Raw genomic sequence first — 20,335 nt, 5'->3', positions numbered from 1 at the left:
AGACACTCATACAGACACAGCAGTGTTGTTCACAATTTGTAACAGAAACACGGACACTTTTCACAGAATGTCATGAGGCATTTTCAGTTATTATCGTTGTAAAAATGGCATCTAAAAAAAAATTCTTATATTTAAATATTTGAATTAAAAATTAAATAGTTAATGCTGTTTGGTGAGTGTTACAACACAGTGGGTAATATAACCACTGAGAGTGTTGAAAACTTGACATCAATCACTTTTTTTTCTTAAAGGTGCAGTAGGAGATCTTGGAAAATGCTAACTTTAGCCCGATAGCACTGAAAGCGAACGTCCCACCCTCCCTGCAATTGCCATCCAAAGCCACGCCCCCTGAACGCATTTACGCTCACAGACCAGAGACAACATTACTACAATAGGCTACATCAGGTTCCCAATTCCAGCCCATGTTCCGAAGTGAAGTAAACTTCAATGGATTTCCCCCGCTCAGGGAGTAGGGAGCAATGAACACTGTGTAGGGATCATATCGATCGGAACACAGTTCATGCATGTAGCTCACTTCTAACGAGCTGGCGCAAGGACTAGATTAACTGCTGGGCTACATCATGTGTCATTCACCGGTGAGAAAACTTTACAATTACTACAATACAAGGAAGGAAGATCGGGTTGTTGATGTTTGTCTGCCATCCTCGCTCTGTCAGCACAGCGTGCATGAACGCGCTGATGACGTATCCTGTCTGTGCAAACCGGGTGCGCAGAGGTATGCTAACACATACGTTGACAGGCAGGTAGGAAAGCCAATTAAAATGCTCGGACCGAACGTTTTGATTGGACGAACATTTCTTGATCCTACGCCTTCCACAGAATATATAAATACAGACAAATACATTTAGACCACTTAACTTAATGATTGCTATCGGGACGTGAAGAGACTTCCAACCAGTTTAACAAAAAATGTTTCTGAAGACAATCAGCTATTGCACCTTTAAGAAAAATACGATCACAGATTTTTTCGTTTGCTATTAGAGCAAATAGGTGAGCAAATGATATTTTTGTAGTTTATGTTAACCTCTACAGAAGTTTTCTGATTCTGAGAATCTCGGAAATGTGAAAAGGGTCCACTAACGTCAAAATGAACACTTTTAACATATTAACTGCAAGAACAAAAAGAGGATGCTGAACATAAATAAACAAAATTTATTGATAGCCTAATAGCATCAAACAAAAAACCTACAGAATTCTGTTAATAGACATGTGAACAAGCATGTGTTTTTAGCAGGCATATTCAGTCTCTGAGTTTTGCTGGATAAGACTAGTTTCCAGAATCATAATCCGTTTAGACTTTCCCAACAGCCTGACCCTGAGCGCGCTGGTACTCCTGCTGCAGGCTGGACAGAACTTCCCGATGCTGCTCAGACTTCCTCTCCATCTCCTTCAGTAAAGTTTCATAGCGCTGACTGAGATGAAGAAGAGATCAGTTAGGGGTTTGCCTATGTGAACTACACACTCAAATACAACAGATTTAAATGCAATACATACATTTCACCATTGATGTATTCCAATCTCTTGCTCACTGTTGCTTTGGCTTCATCTAGATCTTGTCTGACCAAAACTGGTCCAATTAGTTTGTAAACTGTATTTTGGATATCCAACAATGCAAGCTCCTACAGAGGGATGGCATGTGGTAAAACATGATCAACATACATAAATGAATGTGTATATATTGTAGCATGACAAAAATGAACATGCAAATGTGGAAGATACCCTAGAATTATGTTCTCACCTCCTTAACAATATTATTTTCAGTCAATTGTGCCTCCAGTTTCTGTCTTGCTGACATACTTTTACTGACATCTGCGGAAAATAAAAAACGAGTTAACGGTTTCTACGTTCACAAAAAAGAAATTACAGAAAATAATTTTATTATGCGCACACAAATACAACAGCAAACCAATCCTATTTAACTGTATTAAGAAAGCGGAGCACTATGACAGCTCTGGACAGGTGCTGACTAACAAGCTAAATCAGTCCATCTTAAGAGCCTGATTTGTGACAGCAGGCACTTCTTTGTGCATTGTAGTCAAATATATAAAATATGAGAAAAATGAATGTCAATATGCACATGCAGAGAGTGTTGGAAGGCCTGCTATAATGGATAGCTGTCTAGCTAGCGTTGTGATGGCATACCTTTTTGCAGTTGTTGATATTTCTCCAACTCAGCCTGCAATTTCTTCTGAATCGCTTCAGCCATCACAACAGCTATTCTAATTACTGATCCCTTAATATGTTTCTAAATACCAACAAACAGAGGTATCTTATAACAAAAGCAGTAAGCCAGCACACGGATCATGCACACAGTCTGGGGCGCACGGGAAATGACGCAATGCTCACGTGGGGGGTTTTGACAGTCGACAAAAAGAGTCACTTCGCCATCTAGTGTTCTAGTGTTCTAGTGACTTCAAATAAACACATGTTGTGAAATGGGCAATAATAATATATATATATTTATTTTTTTTTATATTATATTTAAATGTTATGTAGCGTTCGATATAAGTAATTTTCATTATAAATACGATATTCCTCCTGTGTGTATAGGCGTAATGCTCCTCCTGTCCATATGGGGGCAGTCTATCTGGTTTCACCAAACCGTCTGAAGTGATAGTAAAGGCAATATGGCAGCGCGCATGGTTCGAATACTAACGTGAAGGTCTTTTTTCGGGTGTAAGTGGACACATATTATCCCACTAGCAGGTAATGTAAACTATATCTTTGCTTCTATCATAATCAAATGTATCTTCAGTTTTAAAAATGTACCTGAAGCTGCTTATTAACCATCTCTAGATAAAATACTGCCATGTGCTATAAGCATGTAATGATGTATTATCATTTTTAAGCACTGTTATTATTGTCATTGCCATTATCTCTACATTTTCTTCAAAAAGTGTTTTATTTCATTCTTTAGTAAACGGTGGGAAACTACAAAATACAGCAATACTTAAATTGTACAGTTTTATAATGACAGTCAGTCATTTAAATTGAGGTTCTTTGTTTTGCACTATTTACTAATGTGCTTATTATGCTTGCATATACTAAATATGTTAGTTAAATGTGTATTATGCGATGTTAAATGCTTCCTTTTATAGAGTTTTGACATACAGCATCCTTCAAAGGGCAAACTGGAATTTAAACAGCTCTGGTCATGTAAAAACTTTCAGATAAAACTGTCAATTTTTTAAAAAGCACTCCTTTTGGAGCATCCAGACTCAAAAGTAAATTTTGGTCACAAATGTTGTTAGTTGGATTACTTAGACTATTGTTTTCAAATGAACTGGATATATGTAGCTGTGTTACATGTTGCTGAACTCAGTACCATTATATTGCAGTTTATTATTATTATTATGCTTTTTACTATTGTTGTTAGGGCAAAGCTACAGGTTGGATGTGTTTTTGATATGTTAGAGTTTGTTAGTGTGTCGTAGTATTGTAATGTTACTCAGAAATACATAAATCTAAAAAAGGCAGGTTCTTATGAAGATATCATCTGGGGTGAATCAGACCGATTGTTTTGTGCAGGAGTGAAAGTATAATGGTTAAGGGTCTGAATATTTGTCTTTAAAATATGTTGCCTGAAGTTTATCTAGGCCCCTGATGATTTCAAGTCTGATCTCAGCAGTTTGTGTGGCACATTTCACAGCTGGTTGTTGTAAAAGACTGATTTTTAACACAATGGCACACTTGCAAGCCTGTTTTGTGAGAGAGCCAGAGAAACTGCTCAGTGCTGTTGCTCATTTCACATGCACAGAGAGCTATTTCATGAAGGTGCGGCAGAAAACAGATTGCTTTATTCTGAGAGAGGATGGAATGCAATTTGGTTACTATTTTATGCAAACTAACACTATAAAGTTGACCTTGGGGGAAAAATACATAATGATACGTTTTCAGAGTGAAGTAAAAAGTAAGATAGTAAGCAGATACCTGACCTAAAATACACTCTCTGAATTTATCACTAATTAAACCATAATTTTCACACATTTTCATATTTGTTGACTGAAACTAGTGCTCATAAGTGTTTTAATGATGTTATAGTTGACACAGAGGTGATACTTCAATGTCATTTGAGTATTCCCACCTTTTTCTAGTTTGCTGTTGTAAATTAGGAGGCAGTTTAGCTCTTTGCTGAGGTTATCACAAATTGCACTCTGCGGTCTTGTCAAAATCAATATGCACCTGGAGGGCATCAGAGGAATTGAGCTGAATTCTGAAACAGCAGCCTGCTTGCTGAACTGCGACTTATGTTGCACCATTGTTTGTTATTTGAGGAGGACAGAATCTCAGTTTTGTGTCTATGTTGCTTAATTTAGTTGCATTTAGTGAGCAAATGTTTTCATTTACTGTTGTACACAACATTGAAAGTAGGAAGGCCCATTTTCCCATATCTTCTCATTTTGTGCAAAATGCAAGCTGGTAGAAGGAATTAAATCATTTTACCAGTCATTTCTGCTATGCATAAAATGTTTTATGTACTTTTCTCCTCATTTATTTTCCAGCTTTTGTCTACTTTGCGAAAACCACAATTGCTTGTTCAGCAGTATTTTAAATGGGCTATTCTTGCCTCAACAAACATGTTTTCCCATGTCTGCAAGTTCAATTTGTCTCAAACCAAAAACAGATATATCAAGAGAACGAGAATCCAAATGAACTGGCTGGCTTTCAAAAGTCGGGCTGTAAATCTATATATGTAAATGTGAATCTGCAGAGGGAATGGTTTTGAGGTTCTTAAATCACTTCATAAAGAGAGTCCTGTCTCTCTTTGTCATCTTAAATCAGGAATGATGTAGCCCTGCTAATGCCATTGACTCTCTTGAGTGTTTAATTTTCCTGAAACCTGGTTTTATCCCTTTGAACTGAAGTTTGACAGAACAGAACAGCTTTCGTTTTTTCTTGTATTACTGCTTTCTCTGAATTTGCATTTAGATATTCATTCACTTTACTGAGTCTAGGGATTTTTAACATCCAAGTATTTTTTCTTTTTTTTGGCCAATGGACAAAATGCTCAACAAAATAAATAAATAAACCTGAGCCACATTCATTTATTGCTAATGGTATATTGCCCTATTTTCCCAATGCAATTTAAAATCCCAGTGCTTGGCATTTCCTTTTTATCATTGTTATGGCCAAGATACTTCAGTGTGAAACATTGCAACAATTCATTTTCAGGAACCAATTGTTTGTACACCTACCTAATTATTCTCTGTTCAAACAATGTAGAAGAAAATCAAATAGCACATTGGCTAAAGATTCATTTGTAGCAAACAAACAGATTCGGATGGACCATGCATTGATGGTTTCAGTGTTTCCAGGACATTAAATGAGCCTAAAATCTGATATTGTAGACAAATCAAAGCATTATTTTCACAGGGTGAAAATATGCAGTAGCTATATTTTCAAGTCCCCAATATTAAGCAGCACAACTGTTTGCAACATTGATGATAATAAGAAATGTTTCTTGAGCAGCAAATCAGCATATTAGAATGATTTATGAAGGATCACGTAACCCTAAATAATGGCTGATGAAAATGTAGCTTTGCTATCACAGGAATTTTAAAATATATTCAAAACAGTTAATTTTGATCAAATAAATGCAACCTTGGTGAGCATAAGAGACTTCTTTCATTAAAATCGAAATCTTATCAACTATAAGCTACAAAGGTAGTGTATTCATGCTGTTTCTTATTTCCTAATCATAATACTTCAAACTAAATAAGTTTTTTTCCCTGAGAATATCAAATATTTTTCTCAAGCAATTTAATCTAATTTGGAAAGCCGAAGAGTGCTTCAAAGCAGGAAACCCTGCAAGCACAGTGAAGTTTGACAGAACATGCCTGCAGTCCATAGTCACTCATCCTCAGACTTTTTTCTTTCATCGTGTATTTTATATCCCCATCACATCAACAGAGTTGCTTTAAATGGAAAATAAATTTCATGCATGTTTCTTCAAAACAGTCAGAAACACTGTTATTGTCGGTACCAAGTAAACATCCCTCAAAAAAAGTTAATTGGTGCCAAACACAATGTTCCGAATAAATTGCTTCAATTCAGCTCACAGGATTGTTGATTGTCCTCTTCTGCTTCTGAATATGTTAAAACGGTTGGACCTCCTGCCAAGAAGTGGAGGTTTACCAGCAGCCCAACCTTCCCTGACTGACTCTTAAATTGATTTAAGCGTCAACATGCTTTTTAAAACAGCAAAAATATGTTTGGAGAACAGCATGAAATAGAACGGTGAAATGAAGGACAGCATGTGATTGGCATTTTAAAGAAAACCCTGAGAGTAATTTTAACGCCTATATACGCTGCTTCTGCTCTCCACAGATAGCCTGTGTATTCTAAGATCCAAGACGTTTCAGTGCTTGCGAAAAGCTCTCTTTGCTTGTCTCCTTGCGCGCACAGATGCGAGGATTAACTTGGCATTAAAACCAATGGCGCGTTCCAACGTGTGGCTAGTGAGGTGTGTTTATTTCACCTCTGTCCTCATCTCCCTTGCATTTATGAATATATAAAGAGTCAGGTTAACCTGGGAAAAGAGCTCTGTGAATAATTTGGAGATATTGTTTTCACCTGGGTTGAACCGTCACAAAATTAGTCAAGTTCTCCCGTCATATGTGTAATTAGCCAGGCTGCGATTGGCTGAATGATGTTGAACACGTTGCCGTTGGTGTATATCAGATTATGGGGTGTGGTTTTTATGACTCATGCTTCCCTGAGCACATATGTTTCAGGCCATTTCCACCACTCAACTAATTGATTGAATCATGTAATTGAATTCGGTCTTGAATGGAAAAACCAGGTACTACTCTTTTGCCCTTGTGTGTGATGCTAATTCTGTGCGTGTTTTGGTGCTTGGTGGCTGCTGTCCAATCTGCTCCATCGACCTTTCCTGATCTAGACCCACCGGATCGGCTTTCACCGTGGACGAAGCGGAGTCCAGCCCAGGGTTGTCACATGTGGTTGCCGCAAGCCCTCCGGATGCTCCTTTGTCAAATCCGCCGTCTCTTCCTCACTTTATCCCCCGGCCTCTGCTCACTCTAGGCCGCCACCGCTCACGCCGCTGTGTGACGCTGTGTTTCATTGTGAAAGCGAAACTACTTTGTTTGGCCTTCCAAAAGTGGACACGACTAGAAATCAGTGGTTAAGTTGTATTTACAACACTGTTCCAGAACACTTCAACCCAAATATTCAGATGTGTGCAGCACATTTTATGGAGGACTGTTTCCTGATCCTGGAAGAGCAGACTACAATGGTCTGTTCTGTTCTTACTCAAAGACTGTAAGTACGTCTTTTATATTTTATATATTTAAAGCGAGTTTTTTGGGCAGTGTAGAGTAGGACTTGTTGTTTGTCATTTCTCTGATCACAAATGCAGACATGGTTTTATGTTTACGTCACGCGATGCAACGCAATGCGTAAAAAGACAGTATAAGTCATTATAATCCATAATTATGTCCCCACTGGATGCAACGAATGCCTCGTTTATAATGGGTTTTCATGTTTTTGAATCATCGCTCCGGCCTGACAGGGCATCATCACAATATGGTAGGGGGCGTAACATTTCCATCACACGCTTGAGGTATTCAGCCAATCACAACTCACTGGATAGCTGGCCAATCACAGCACACCCTGCTTTTTCAGACCGATGCGCTTTGTAAAAATCGTTTCAGCGTTTCAGAAAGGCAGGGCATAGAGGAGAAACAATAATGTACAGTATGTGGAAAATAATGTGTTTTTGGAACCTTAAACCGCATAAACACATTTCATTACACCAAATAATGTTCTTTTTAGCAGCATCATATGACCCCATTAAAGCTTTTACTTAGTGGCTAAATGAGACTACAGATTTTGTTGGTGACATTAAACATCATCAAACCGGACAGGTAAACTCTTGTCAATTCACCTTTATTTCTGTAGTGCTTTATACAGTAGAGATGGTTTCGAAGCAGCTTTGCAGTATTAAACAGGAAACTAACAGAATCAATGATGCAAACTTCATAAAATATCACGTAATCTACTCATAAACTTTTGCTTTTACAGCTTTGCTGTGTTTATATCACGCACTTGCAAACTATTCTAACTCAATTTTTAGGGAAAATATTTTTTAAATATAGACTAAAGGCAAAATTAATAATTCATAAATTGTGTAAATTTGTGAAGATTATCATGATGAACAAAGCAGGTGAAAATTATAAACTTTTGTTGGTCACAGAGCTTATTTTCTGGAATAATCCAAAAGCCAATAGAAAAATCCTATTGGGTTTTTGTTTATGGATACTAATTTATGGGTTAGTGAGTGAGTGAGTGAGTGAGTGAGTGAGTGAGTGAGTGAGTGTGAGTGACGTTAGTGCTCTGCATTTATCCCATCCAAAGTCCACACACACAGCAGTGAACACGCATACACCGTGAACACACACCCGGAGCCAGGGCCGTTCCTAGCCAATTTGACGCCCTAGGACGAAATTCTTTTAATTCTTTTCAGACACCAGTTGCTTGTGACATTAAAATTGGTTGTCATAGCAACGACACTAATTTGTGGAGATTCAGTGCATTGAGTTCCACAAATCTGAATGCATTATTTGTAAATTGACTGTTAAGATAAACATTTTGCACAATTTAGTATCTGTAATATCATTGTGTTGCCACTAGAGGCCTGTATAGCCCTGTGTAACAATCCCTAGTGGCTAAGATATTGCACATAATTTACACATAAATTAATTTTATTACATTTTGATTCTGATACTATATACTATACTACAACATATTGTTTAGATATTATCAATGGCTACTTTTTTGTCTTTATCTGTTTTTTGTTTGATTTTTTTGTTGTTGTTTCTTGAAACATTGATTTAAAGTGTCAGTTATTGCATTATTATTTCAGTCAAACCTAAAAAAAAACCTTTGTTACCCCAAACTACATATAAAAGCTTCATCAGTGGCATAAAAGTAACCAATGCAGCTACTTAAATATAACTTAGCTTTATTGCATGGCAAAAAAAAAGTGTTACCTTGACAGAGTGATTAGACTTGACTGACAGAGCCCACTGATCTAATGGCGTTGTTGAGCGCTCCGAATGCAAACTTTGCATGCAACAATCAGGCAGCAATTGACAGCACTCTGATCTAGTGGCATACAGGCATCATCAGATTGACAGTACTCTAGCCAATAATCTTGGGGGATCCAGTGGGGGCGGCAGTCATATTTCAGGGTGACCATGCCACTCTTTATCACAACCCTGCTAAAGTGGCAGTACGTGCGCTCATTGGCGCCCCTTCAGCTGGTGAGTCCGACTCTCTAACCATTAGGCCACGACTTAGCCTACAAAAATAAGTTTTTTTGCAAAAACATCTGGAATCCTGAAATTAAATTGAAAGAAAATAAGAGTGTCTGGCCTTTGAATATTGTTGCTTATGATGGTGGTCTTTGGAGGTAAAAAGGCTGAGAACCACTGCTCTAATGGTTAGGAAAGTAGCGAGAGCACAATGCTATGTTACAAGCACGTCTGCTGTCGCTGCTCAACAGCTTTGCCCATTTCAAGTTGTCTTCTGAAGAGTTGAATGTTCAGAAACAAAAATCTGATTTCATATATTTACAGCCTCGAAAGGTTTTGTGCTTTCTCCACCATAGGGACTATCTTGGGAAACTGTTTAGCCAAATGTTGACACAGGCTTACCTCTGCTCTCGTATGTAAAGCACATTCATAACTAACAAGATAATTACAGCTGTAATGATGTCCTTACAGTCCCTTGCCCATCGTGACGATAATAAATGAGACACATTTTCTTCTGCCAGTGCAAGTCAAGCTGGCCTCCTGAGTGTGCTTGCCTGCTGAAGAAAGCTGTTGTGAACTAAATATGAGGTGTAATGAGCATCAGTCAAGCAGAGCAGCACCATATGTCAGTTAAACACATTCAGTCGCGTGTTTGTGCATGTGTCTACTGCTCTTGTCTGCTCTGATGAGCTCTGTTTTGCCTTTGTGCCTGTTCTGCCATCTTTGGCTCAACTTTTATGTCTATTAAACTGTAAATAAATTGCAGCCAGCAGGCCTTCAGCTTACAACTCTGGCCCTTTAATCTTCCCGCTTTCTCCTTCCTTAGTTTTTTCTCTCGTCTGCCTAACCACCCCTGACAGGGTAAGCGCATAGAGGTAGGCTGCCTGTCGGCCGGGGGGCAAATTTAAACAAACGAGAGAAATAAAAGAGGGAGCTCCGGAGGAGATGGGGTAAACTGACAGCTTCTGTGGAGGAGAGTAATTACAGTCCAGAGAGAAATTAACTCAGCCGGATGGAGGAGAGAAACAGAGGACAGAATAAAAGAGGGGTGTATAAGAGACCAGGCAGACTAACACCATGTTTTTTCAGTGAGGTAAATGAATTTCTGAAACATGTCCACATCGCATTTCACCCCTAAAAATCAAAAGAAAATCTATATATTTGTGAACCATTACAGGATTTTGCACTGAGACATTTTCATTTCAATAGTGGAATAATTTACCTAAAAATTATCATCATGTGTTATTGACACTTTTTACTCTTATTTTCATTACTAAGTCTATATATATATATAATATATATATATATATTGATACATAAATTATGTTCTTTTGAAAGTTCTGTTCATTAAACAATCCTGAAAAAATGCATCACAGTTTACATTTCACCCCTAAAAATCAAAAGAAAATCTATATATTTGTGAACCATTACAGGATTTTGCACTGAGACATTTTCATTTCAATAGTGGAATAATTTACCTAAAAATTATCATCATGTGTTATTGACACTTTTTACTCTTATTTTCATTACTAAGTCTATATATATATATAATATATATATATATATTGATACATAAATTATATATACATAAATTATGTTCTTTTGAAAGTTCTGTTCATCAAACAATCCTGAAAAAATGCATCACAGTTTACACAAAAATATTAAAACTAATTTCAACATTGATAATAATAGCAAATGTTTCTGGAGCAGCAAATCAGCATATTATAATGATTCTCACAGGAATAAATTGCATATTAAATTGCATTTTAAAATTAAATATTAACAGAAACTGTTTAAAGTGTTATAATATTTAACAGTATTACTGTTTTTACTGTATTTTTTATCAAATAAATAAAGCTTTGGTGACCATAGCTTTTTTCACCAAATATATATATATATATATATAAAATAATTTTAACATCAATGAGAATTTAGGTGGGATGTGCTTGATTGTCCTCAAAATGCAAACAAAATGACTATTTTATTATGCAAAACACTTATTTTTATTCTTTTAATTTTGGGGTGAAATATTCACTCAGTGAACATTGTGTATGTCTGACGTGCAAGTACTGTTTTTTTCACAGATTTCTTTTCATTACTGAAAAGCAGGGGACATAACACGGAGGGTGTGCATTTTAAATGAACAGAGAGGGAGAGAGGTGAAAGGCTGAGAAATGGCATTCTGGTCTGGTTCATATGTCTGATATACCTCTGTCTGAAGCTAAATCAGCTTCATGTGGAACTGCATTCCGTAATTCAATTAATTTATAGCTAGGCTTATTTTTAGCATTTGTCATGCAAGTTTGTCCGCTTTTATGTTCGGTAAATATTCCATGTAAATCATGAATAAAGTGCGGTATAAGCTCTTAGCTCTTTGAAAAATGAGTCCCATTTCAATTAATATGAGTAATAATGGTTTATCAGAGCAGGGGTGGGGGGACTGTAGAGGCTGCTGATGGAGAGTGAATAATACCCAACACCCCTACCATAATCTGCACCAGGATTCATTCTCTATCACCACATCAGAAAGTGTGTGTCTCTCTAATATCATACTCTGGTACATACAGATCTGTCATTGGTAACCACAATGGAGAAGACACTTCATGCTGTGGTAACTATGATATGTTTAAAGTTGGAGATTAATGAGCCATCACTGTTTATTCTGTGTACAGATGCCTGAAGCTGCCCATACAGGGGTCTAAAAGTCTGATACAACATTGAGAAACTGGGATTCAAACTATAATTTGAATCTAAATAATAAACAAAGTTTCAGGATTTTGAAAAATTGGTGACATGTGAAATCTTTGTACAGATGGATAGATACATTTGCTTCCTATTATCCAAAAGATGGTTTTACACAAATTTCTAATCTTGAGTTTATGCAGCTCAAGTGCTGCTGTCATTAAAACCAAAGAGGGATAGTACAGATACGTAAAGATTAATGTAATTTCTAAAGTCAATTGTGGCCTGGAATTTCTGTGTTGATAATATATTTAGTAATGAACTTGTTGAAGTATAAAAGTGCAAAATGGAAGCATTTTTCACTTGTAGTCTCAGGCTTTTGGACCTCACTGTATGTAATTGTGGGTAAAGTTTTACTGTTGAAAGTGATTGATGGATACTTTCGTTACTGTGTTTGCTCAACCATGAAATGCCCATTTAGTTGATGGAGGAATGGATTCATTTGTTTGTGAGGACCAACCATAAAAATTTTGATTTTTAAATGAAGTTCCATCCCATATAATTTTTGAAATGTTGTCATTAGGTTTGACAGATCTGTGAACAGATTTACTTCAAAGCTGCTTCTGTCTCACATCTCAGACCAACATATTATGGGTCTGGCTGAGACCTGGTAACAATGGTGGAGGCAGGTGTCTATGAAACATTTTTATTACAGAGTGGAATATTAATAGTGGTCATGCTTCACAGTACATGGTTTAATTCAAGTCCTTGATGAACACCAAAACGAACAAGAGTAACAATATTAATTATTGCTCTTTTAAGAAGGCACTTAATTAAAACAGCTCCCCCCTCTGCCTCATTATAATTTTTGTCTGGGAGCTTCACACCACAGCAGGCTGCTCGTGTTTGGCTTTACAAATCATCAGCTGTACAAACTACAAAGTGTGCTAATACGATGAGTTATCTCTGCTAATCTTGCCAAAAGCACAGTTTCAGGGCTCTTTCATGACCTCTAGAGCTCGTGGGAAATGTAAGCCGGTCCCAGGGAGGTCTCAGTGGGGTCTAGGCTGACGTGAGAGAGCGTGTGGCTGTGTCCGTGAGTGCGTGAGAGCGTGTGGTAGCGCGTAGAGGACGACTCTGGAGACGTGCACTCTTGCTCCTGCTCCGTGGCTTGCTCCGAAGCCACCCCTCGAGTCTGATTTCCAGTTCCTGTGGCGGCTCCTGCGCCCTGCATCCCTCCGCTGCCCTTTCTGTGTCTCTCCCAGGCAGAGCTCAACTTTACCGCAAGAGCCAGCAGGTTTTTCCCCAGGAACACCGTGGACACCCGTGGGTCCCTGTACCACAGCATCCCGACCCCTCTGGGCACGAGCGTGAACAGGTTAATGGTCACCAGGCTGAGCCACGGATAGATGGCCTCCTTCCGAGCCGCCTGGAGCCCAGGCAGCGCAGTGGCACCCAGCTCCGTGAGCGACACGCATGGCAGCAACAGCAACAGCACGTAACAGTAAAAGAAAACTATACCCTCCACCCAAAGAGGAACCCCCACGCTTCCCTGCGCCTCCCACAGCCCGGCTTGCAGATCCAACACATCAAGCAAGTCAACCACCACCCACAGAAGCCGGCTGCGCACCTCCTGCTTCCTTCGGAGTGGAGTCATGTAGTCGGCTCCTGTCAGGATGAGAAACAGCGAGGGCAGGCACACAGAAAGTAAAAGAGTCAGAGTCTTGCGGGCGAGAGGATCTGGGGGTCGTCTCTCCTGTCTGTAGTTCTGACACACAAAGAAAAGCTTCAGCTGCAGCAGCGAGAGGAAAAGAAACCAGAGAGCGTTGGCGAAGCCCCGGCGGGGAGAGCGAGCCTCCGAAACCACACCGGCGGAAACAAAGCGCAGTGCCAGCAGAAAACACAGGTCACCCAGCGCGACGGCGACACATGGCCATACTGCAGGACGGGCTCCGCCTCGAGGTCCCAGCATGCTCTGCTCCAGCAGGTAGAGGTCGACCACGGCCATTGTGCTCACTGTCACCAGAGTAGACACGCACACCTGGGGCGAGGGCAACATGCTTGAGGAAGAAGGAGAAACAAGGACATAGTCAGACTCTGATGACTCATTAAGAAAAGAGACGAGGATGGTTGTAGAGGTTATATCCTGATAAGGACATGGCCTGCATGATTATGTGCTATTACTAGGCTGGAATGTACAGAGAAAAGTGCAATTTCTGAGTAAATTGACCATATACCTTCAAAGCCTTGAAAGTGCATATACGTATTACTATTTATGGCCTTCTAGTCCATTTTTATGGACTGAGCAAATTGCATGATTTTCTGCAACGTGCAGGTCAACAATAGACTATTCATGCTTTCCCTTGAAGCAGCTTCATTGTTTGGCAATGTTTAAATAGGAGAGGTTTTCTTTTTCTGCCTTAATATCAAAGGTAGTTGCTGAATTTCGTTACCGAAGGTCTTGACAAATGTAGTTTGCAATCCTGTTTGTGGCAGTACAGAGTATAAGCATTTGCTTGTTTTAGACAGGGTGTTAGGGTGATCAGGGTCTTTTTTATCACTTCATTAACAAGCATATCTTTTCTGCTTCCAGTCTAATTTATTTTTCCCAGTTGATGCCTCAGATATAATAGAACATGCCAGAATTTCTCTTTCGCTCTTTGTGTCTTTCTAAATATGATTTTTCAACTCATGAAAATTTTCAAGTGTCCCAGGTTTTCTGCATAATATATAGCACTTATGTCAACCCGTGTTCCCTTATTAATTAATTATATTGAAGGGAACCCAGACACACTTTCAAAGCCTCCTTTCCTCATGGCTTGCCTTCCGTGCTGGTTTTCTGTCACACATTGCAGTATTTAATTGTCTTTGGTTTCTGTATGAAGCATGACTTGATCAAGTCTAATTCACTGGCTCCTTTTACAAAATGAAGCTTCTGAGTGCATTGGGCTACCTGCAAAATGGCGATGCCCAAACTTAATACTGTCCGAGAGGTGTTGTAATAACACTGCATACTGATGTTGATTTTATTTATGTTTCCTCAGGCCATATTTCAGAAACGGACAGTGTAAAACTGTGGTATTGATTAATGTAGAGAAATGATTGTGAGCTTTATGGTGAAATCGAATGCAGGCCTTCTCAGCCGGATGAACTCAATGGCTGGTGCACTATAGCTGTCTGACCATTTGTTTCTGATGTAAATGTCAACACCTCAGATTGATGGCTTTTTAAATATAAAAATCATTACTGTTGTGGCTATACAGGTGTCAACAGGGTTTAAGATACATGTTTGCTACATTTTTATTTTATTGGATTTTTGAGCTTAGATGTTACAACTACATCATGAATGATTCAAAATGGCCCAAAAATGGATGATATGAAGGGGGAGTCAATTATGACAGAATTGTCATTTTTGACAATTAGGTGAGGATACATAGGGAGAAAGTGTTAAATGGTGAGGTGAAATGGAAATTGAATGGGGTGAGGGATGGCGAGAGCATGATGGTGATTCATTCCCTTGGCTTTTTACAGACCTAATAAAGTGTTACAGTATGATGGTAATAGTTCATAAATAAGCTGAGGGAAATGAAGGATAGAGTGACGAGTATAACACAAAAAGCACAGGCGATGTGCTTTGGGAAAAAGGAGATGTTATGTTAGAGAATTGTTGATGAGAATGGAAATGGAAATATATTCATAGCTTGGGAACTGTAGACATTAAACACATTAATAGGAAGTGTGGAGGAAATGAAGGGAGTATGTTGGTAAATGACCTAGAATGATTAATCTTCTGTGAGCTCTGTGGAATGAAAAGGGAGTGTGTGTCACTAATATCTGATTTTGACTGTAGACTTTATTTTTGTCTCTGTTACTGATTTTCTGCATTGGAATTCAATTGAATCCAATAGTCTCAGACTATGAGTGTTGAACTCAGGCCAAAGAAAAATGCTTCTGCAAAGGACACATTTCTTTTTCAATCAGAAAAATGATAGAAGTTGTTTTAAAACAAAAAATAATTGAAACCCAGAAGGCTTGCCTGTAGGTGCAGAGCTTATCTTTTGACTCCACTGTCAGCCCATAATTCATCAAGTTATCAAGTCACTTGGAAGATACTGTGTTGTTTTCTGCAGGCACATTCATAATAACTAGACATCAGCACTGACAGTCAGTGCATCCTTAAGCATAAGTGATGGCTTAAGGCTGCTGGTTACAGTGCATAATTTATGCAATTTTGCTGTACAAATGTGTTCTTTGATCTGCACTTGTATTTAGTAAGCCACCGAAAGATGTGCCTTGAATAGTCTTTTGATGTACAGGCACTAATGCATCTTATATTCAGTATGCATATGCTTTGAATGTTGCAATCTAACGATCATTTTATTGTGTCTAAAAGCAGAATTAAATCAAAATTCTCCATATCAGATACTTAAACATAATAACTAACCTATATTGGCAATTTGAGTCTCAGTAGTTTTAAAGGGATATAATTCACCCAGAAGAAGTCATTTTGAAGAATATTGGTAACCAAACTGTTAAAAAAAGAGACATGAAAAGAAAAGTCATACAGGTTTGGAATGACATGAGGGTGAATAAATGATGACAGAATTGTGAACTATGCCTGCAGTGTTTTATTTAGAGGATATGAAGTAGCCTAATGTATGACAATGTGAGAAGAAATGTAAAAGCTTCTCCTAATTAACACTCGAAAGTGACGGTCAATTTTGTAAATGTTTAATTGCTGTGTGCAAGTGCCCATGATCACGTCTACCTCTCATTCTTGGAGATACTCTCTGCTGGACTCATGCCACATGCCCTCATTTACGAGTAAACGGCTGAAAATGTCCGTCGGTAATGTGCCATTGAACCATTCCCACACAGAGAAGATCATCTGTACAGTGAGAGCATCAGTGTTCGCGAATAAATGGCATCATCTGTCTTGATGCTTGTAAGTGTCGTGCTGCTGCCACTGCAGGACATGTGTGATCAGACCTGTACCACTTCAGTATATCACCATATTGCGACAGGTGTCAATGCATTAGGATCTGCCCATCCGAATTGGCAGGTGTCAATCTTGTCAGCAGTGAAACATTTGAACTTTCAGACTTGAAGGCTGCATGAATAATTGAATATCAAGTTGCAAGAGAGCTGAACTTCATGTAAGCAGGATTAGATGAAGTAGATAGTGTATTTACCCCACAGCATGAAGACTTCACACAGCAGTCTCAATCTAGTGACCAGCGCAAACCTGCAGGCATCAAGACGATATTATCTGAATCCAGTGTCCAAAATCGCGCCAGTAGGCTAATAACACTGCACGGCTGCTCAGCATAACTAAACGTGGAAAATAATCCAAAGAAGTCAACCACACCGAGCTCAAAGACTACATTGTCCATAATATAAACCCTGGCGTGCAGTTTATTCGGGCGAATTAGTGATGAGGAAAGCAGCCTTTCTGTCTCCTGACTTTCTTTGTCGCAAAATCCTTATATAATCGGCATGGGGTTTATTCTATTCTCTCGACTCGAGCTCCAGCAGGATCCTTCGCGCTCCATCCAGACTCTCAGGCGGCTGCGATGGAGCTTTTTTGTGGGCTGAGGAGTAGAAGTCCCTCAGAAGTGCGCTAGAAACGTCTTATCCGCTAAATCAGTAACAGAAGCCGCTGTTCTCCGAGTATCTCGATGTCTTCTTCTTACTTCACTAACGAAAAGGCGCGAAAGAACGCGCCGCGAGACTGTTTATGATTGCAGTGTGTCATTTGTAGGCAGCTGACGTGCACTTGTACCCCTCCCTCCGCTCGCTCTCTAACTCTACCGCTTAAGCTGCTTCTCTTTAAGCCTCTCGGATTTCACTTCAGATAGCAAGCGGGGATATTTGAATGGCCTCGTGCATATTACATGGGAGTCAGCATCCGGAAGGGTCCGCGCTACTAATTACTGCTGCTAGTGCAATCATTGCTATGATAATTACATTGTTCCAGGCTGGAGAAAACAACACCCCCGATGTCCCTGCTGTTAGTGACGAATGATTGTGTGCTGAGATGAACTAGAAGGTCCTTTCAGATTGGTTATTTGTCATTTAACAAACCCTTTTTTTTATGTAGAATAACTAATTGCATGGATGGTCCCCTGGGTTAACTGTCTGGCTGAAGATGGGTGACTGCATTGCATAGATTACTAATGCAGTCTTTGTATTATAAGGTGCACTCAGTATTTTTTTTTTATCGCTGTATGTAAATTTTATATTTAAAGAATACATTTTTAAAAATCATGTACAGGCACATCAGCGGCCTAATAAAAGCGGATTTATTTTTTGGGAAACGGGTCACCTATAGACCTACTTCTATGCCCGTATTTCGAGGTATTGTAGGTAATACAAAAAAGATCTGCACAGTGTTATTCTCCCTTTATTTAGAAAAAGTTAAAAGTGGCAACCTTTCGGTCAAAGACCTTTGTCAGGCACACGTGTTATTAGGCATTGTAGATAGACAATTCCAATTTAGTCCCCTGTAGCTTAAGCAACTATATCTCACATTTTGATCATGGTCAGACAATCGATGCTTATGCTTTAAGATCAAAACACATTTGTCAGTATCTTTTGTGTCTTTATGGATGCAATTAATGCTCCAACACCACCCACGCCTAGAAACTTTGTTTTGCAACTATTGGGGCCAATTATAAAAATATTTGTGGCTGAATCATTTGGACCTGGAAGCAACAAGATTTTCTATATATCTACCAATTCCTGTGAGCCAGGCAATCATAATTCTTGAAATATCATACTCTAAACATGACATCCCAGATAAGACATTTGTTGGAAATAATGAATACTTCAGGGGGCTGAAAAAATATGAAATGCTGAAGAAACAAGCAAGCTGTGAACATAATATGGTTCAACATCAGCCCTATCTAATTTTACACGCACTGGGCACTTTGGAAAAAATACACACATCGGCCCATTTTAATTATGTAGAATAAGGAGGAAAAGTTGAGGTGGAAACTTAATATTAATGAGTCGGTAGGAACTGCTCTTGCATGATCAGAGCACCAGTGTGACAGGAGATTGAGCTGAATCTCGTTATCTGTAAAATTTCTGACAGGCCAGTTTCCGTTCTCTTTGTGGCCTATGTGAAATCAAAGGTTACTTCTCTTGTATTTTTTCTTTACAATGTTCACCTCATTTATTCATGGTGAGGGGTCATCTTGGAGTTTTAATCAGCCAGATGGGAAAGAAAGGCATAGAGAAGGCAAAGTCATCTTTCTTGTCACAGTCGTCTATGCGCACCACTGGTTTCCAGACATTTTCCATTCCTTACCTTCTATATTTTTTTCGTATTTTTTAGCCCCACCCACAACTTCATTCTCCCTCTCCATCTCTATCGCCATCTCTCTCACTCGCTCTCTCTCTCCCCGTGGGGCTGAAGTGGTTGAAGGTCACTCTGATCTGGATAGCTTTCAGCACGGAGGGAGTGAGAACGGCGGAGAAAATGAGACAAGAGTCCAGCAGTGCACAGTCAACACTTTCGCCCCCATAAATTTGGTAAAGACTTTTATAAAAAAATGCCTTTTGGAAATGTTACGGGCCTGATTGGTGCCCCAGGTGTGCACTGGCAGAAGTTCGTCCCAAGACATTCCTCACTGCATCCATCTGCTACGCATTAGAGCTCTTAGCTGACACCACACATGCTCTCCAGCCACAGTGAAACAGTCTGTCTTACAGATTGGAAGATTCTCCCAATGAGCGCACGGCTTGATATACTGTTTTTGATCATAAATCAATACCTTAAAGTCCTCCCTTTTTTTCCCGGAACTTAAAATATCTATAAATCTTACTATTAAAACCAACCCTGGCTCAACTGATAATGATACTCGGTTAATTATCAGTCTTCCTGATTAACCAACTGCAATGTTGCAGAGCTCTGATAAGATAAGACATTCTCTGATGCGATGTAATTCTCTGAAGAGTGGGTCTGAGGAATTGGGCTCTTTACTTTAATAACATACGTTTAATGAAATCTTTTCACACTCGCTGATTTCAATCAGACGTTAGACATCGGCACAGATACATACGGCTCCCTCAGAGCATTTATTGTCCCTTTTAACTTTTCAATGCCGCGGAGTCTCATGCTGTGTCTTAGACCTTCACCCTGCGTTTTAATATCCGTAAATAAATCTGTTTCTTTTGCTGTAATAAACCGATTTCAAGGCAGCACACCTCATATTCAAGGACACGGTGAGGCTGCATCCTCATCTAGAGGAGCAACATGTTATTTTTTTCTTCCGACTGAAGTAGGTATAGCTATCAATATTGACTGAAGAAAGGCACCGTAAAATTGACCCGAAAATAATGTGTCCCCAGTG

The 20,335-nt window shown here is 39.0% G+C and overlaps 2 protein-coding genes across 3 annotated transcripts; both read right to left on the bottom strand.

Moving 5' to 3' along the window:
* Positions 1–1,156: 1,156 nt before the first annotated feature.
* pfdn6 (prefoldin subunit 6) lies at positions 1,157–2,354 on the bottom strand. Its single transcript, XM_016250968.1, has 4 exons — positions 2,164–2,354; positions 1,760–1,830; positions 1,516–1,640; positions 1,157–1,433 (listed from the first exon to the last, which is right to left on the bottom strand). The coding sequence occupies exons 1-4, from the start codon at positions 2,225–2,227 to the stop codon at positions 1,313–1,315; spliced, it is 381 nt and encodes a 126-aa protein (XP_016106454.1). The 5' UTR covers positions 2,228–2,354; the 3' UTR covers positions 1,157–1,312.
* A 10,321-nt stretch (positions 2,355–12,675) lies between these two features.
* On the bottom strand, positions 12,676–17,964 carry LOC107565721 (transmembrane protein 121-like). 2 transcript variants are annotated; one of them, XM_016250984.1, is made up of 2 exons: positions 16,747–17,964; positions 12,676–14,038 (listed from the first exon to the last, which is right to left on the bottom strand). In XM_016250984.1, exons 1-2 carry the CDS (start codon positions 16,794–16,796, stop codon positions 12,991–12,993), a joined length of 1,098 nt encoding a protein of 365 aa, XP_016106470.1. In that variant the 5' UTR covers positions 16,797–17,964; the 3' UTR covers positions 12,676–12,990. The 2 variants fall into 2 exon arrangements, with proteins under 2 accessions (XP_016106470.1, XP_016106471.1); XM_016250985.1 differs by having other exon boundaries at positions 17,171–17,964.
* Positions 17,965–20,335: the final 2,371 nt, after the last annotated feature.

The sequence above is a fragment of the Sinocyclocheilus grahami genome, unplaced genomic scaffold (assembly GCF_001515645.1).
Source record: "Sinocyclocheilus grahami isolate Dianchi unplaced genomic scaffold, SAMN03320097.WGS_v1.1 scaffold1020.1, whole genome shotgun sequence".
NCBI classification, from domain to species: domain Eukaryota; kingdom Metazoa; phylum Chordata; class Actinopteri; order Cypriniformes; family Cyprinidae; genus Sinocyclocheilus; species Sinocyclocheilus grahami.
This window is presented reverse-complemented; position numbering and strand designations above follow the sequence as displayed.

Bases quoted from the DNA above. Each gene is read 5' to 3' on its own strand.
- LOC107565721 (XM_016250984.1), bottom strand. From the start codon at position 16,796: ATGAGGGCATGTGGCATGAGTCCAGCAGAGAGTATCTCCAAGAATGAG. The intron at 14,039-16,746 runs GTAGACGTGATC...TTCTTCCTCAAG, and splicing joins AGTATCTCCAAGAATGAGAG to CATGTTGCCCTCGCCCCAGG.
- pfdn6 (XM_016250968.1), bottom strand. From the start codon at position 2,227: ATGGCTGAAGCGATTCAGAAGAAATTGCAGGCTGAGTTGGAGAAATAT. The intron at 1,831-2,163 runs GTATGCCATCAC...TATTTTCCGCAG, and splicing joins ATATCAACAACTGCAAAAAG to ATGTCAGTAAAAGTATGTCA. The intron at 1,434-1,515 runs GTATGTATTGCA...TCTTCATCTCAG, and splicing joins GAATACATCAATGGTGAAAT to TCAGCGCTATGAAACTTTAC.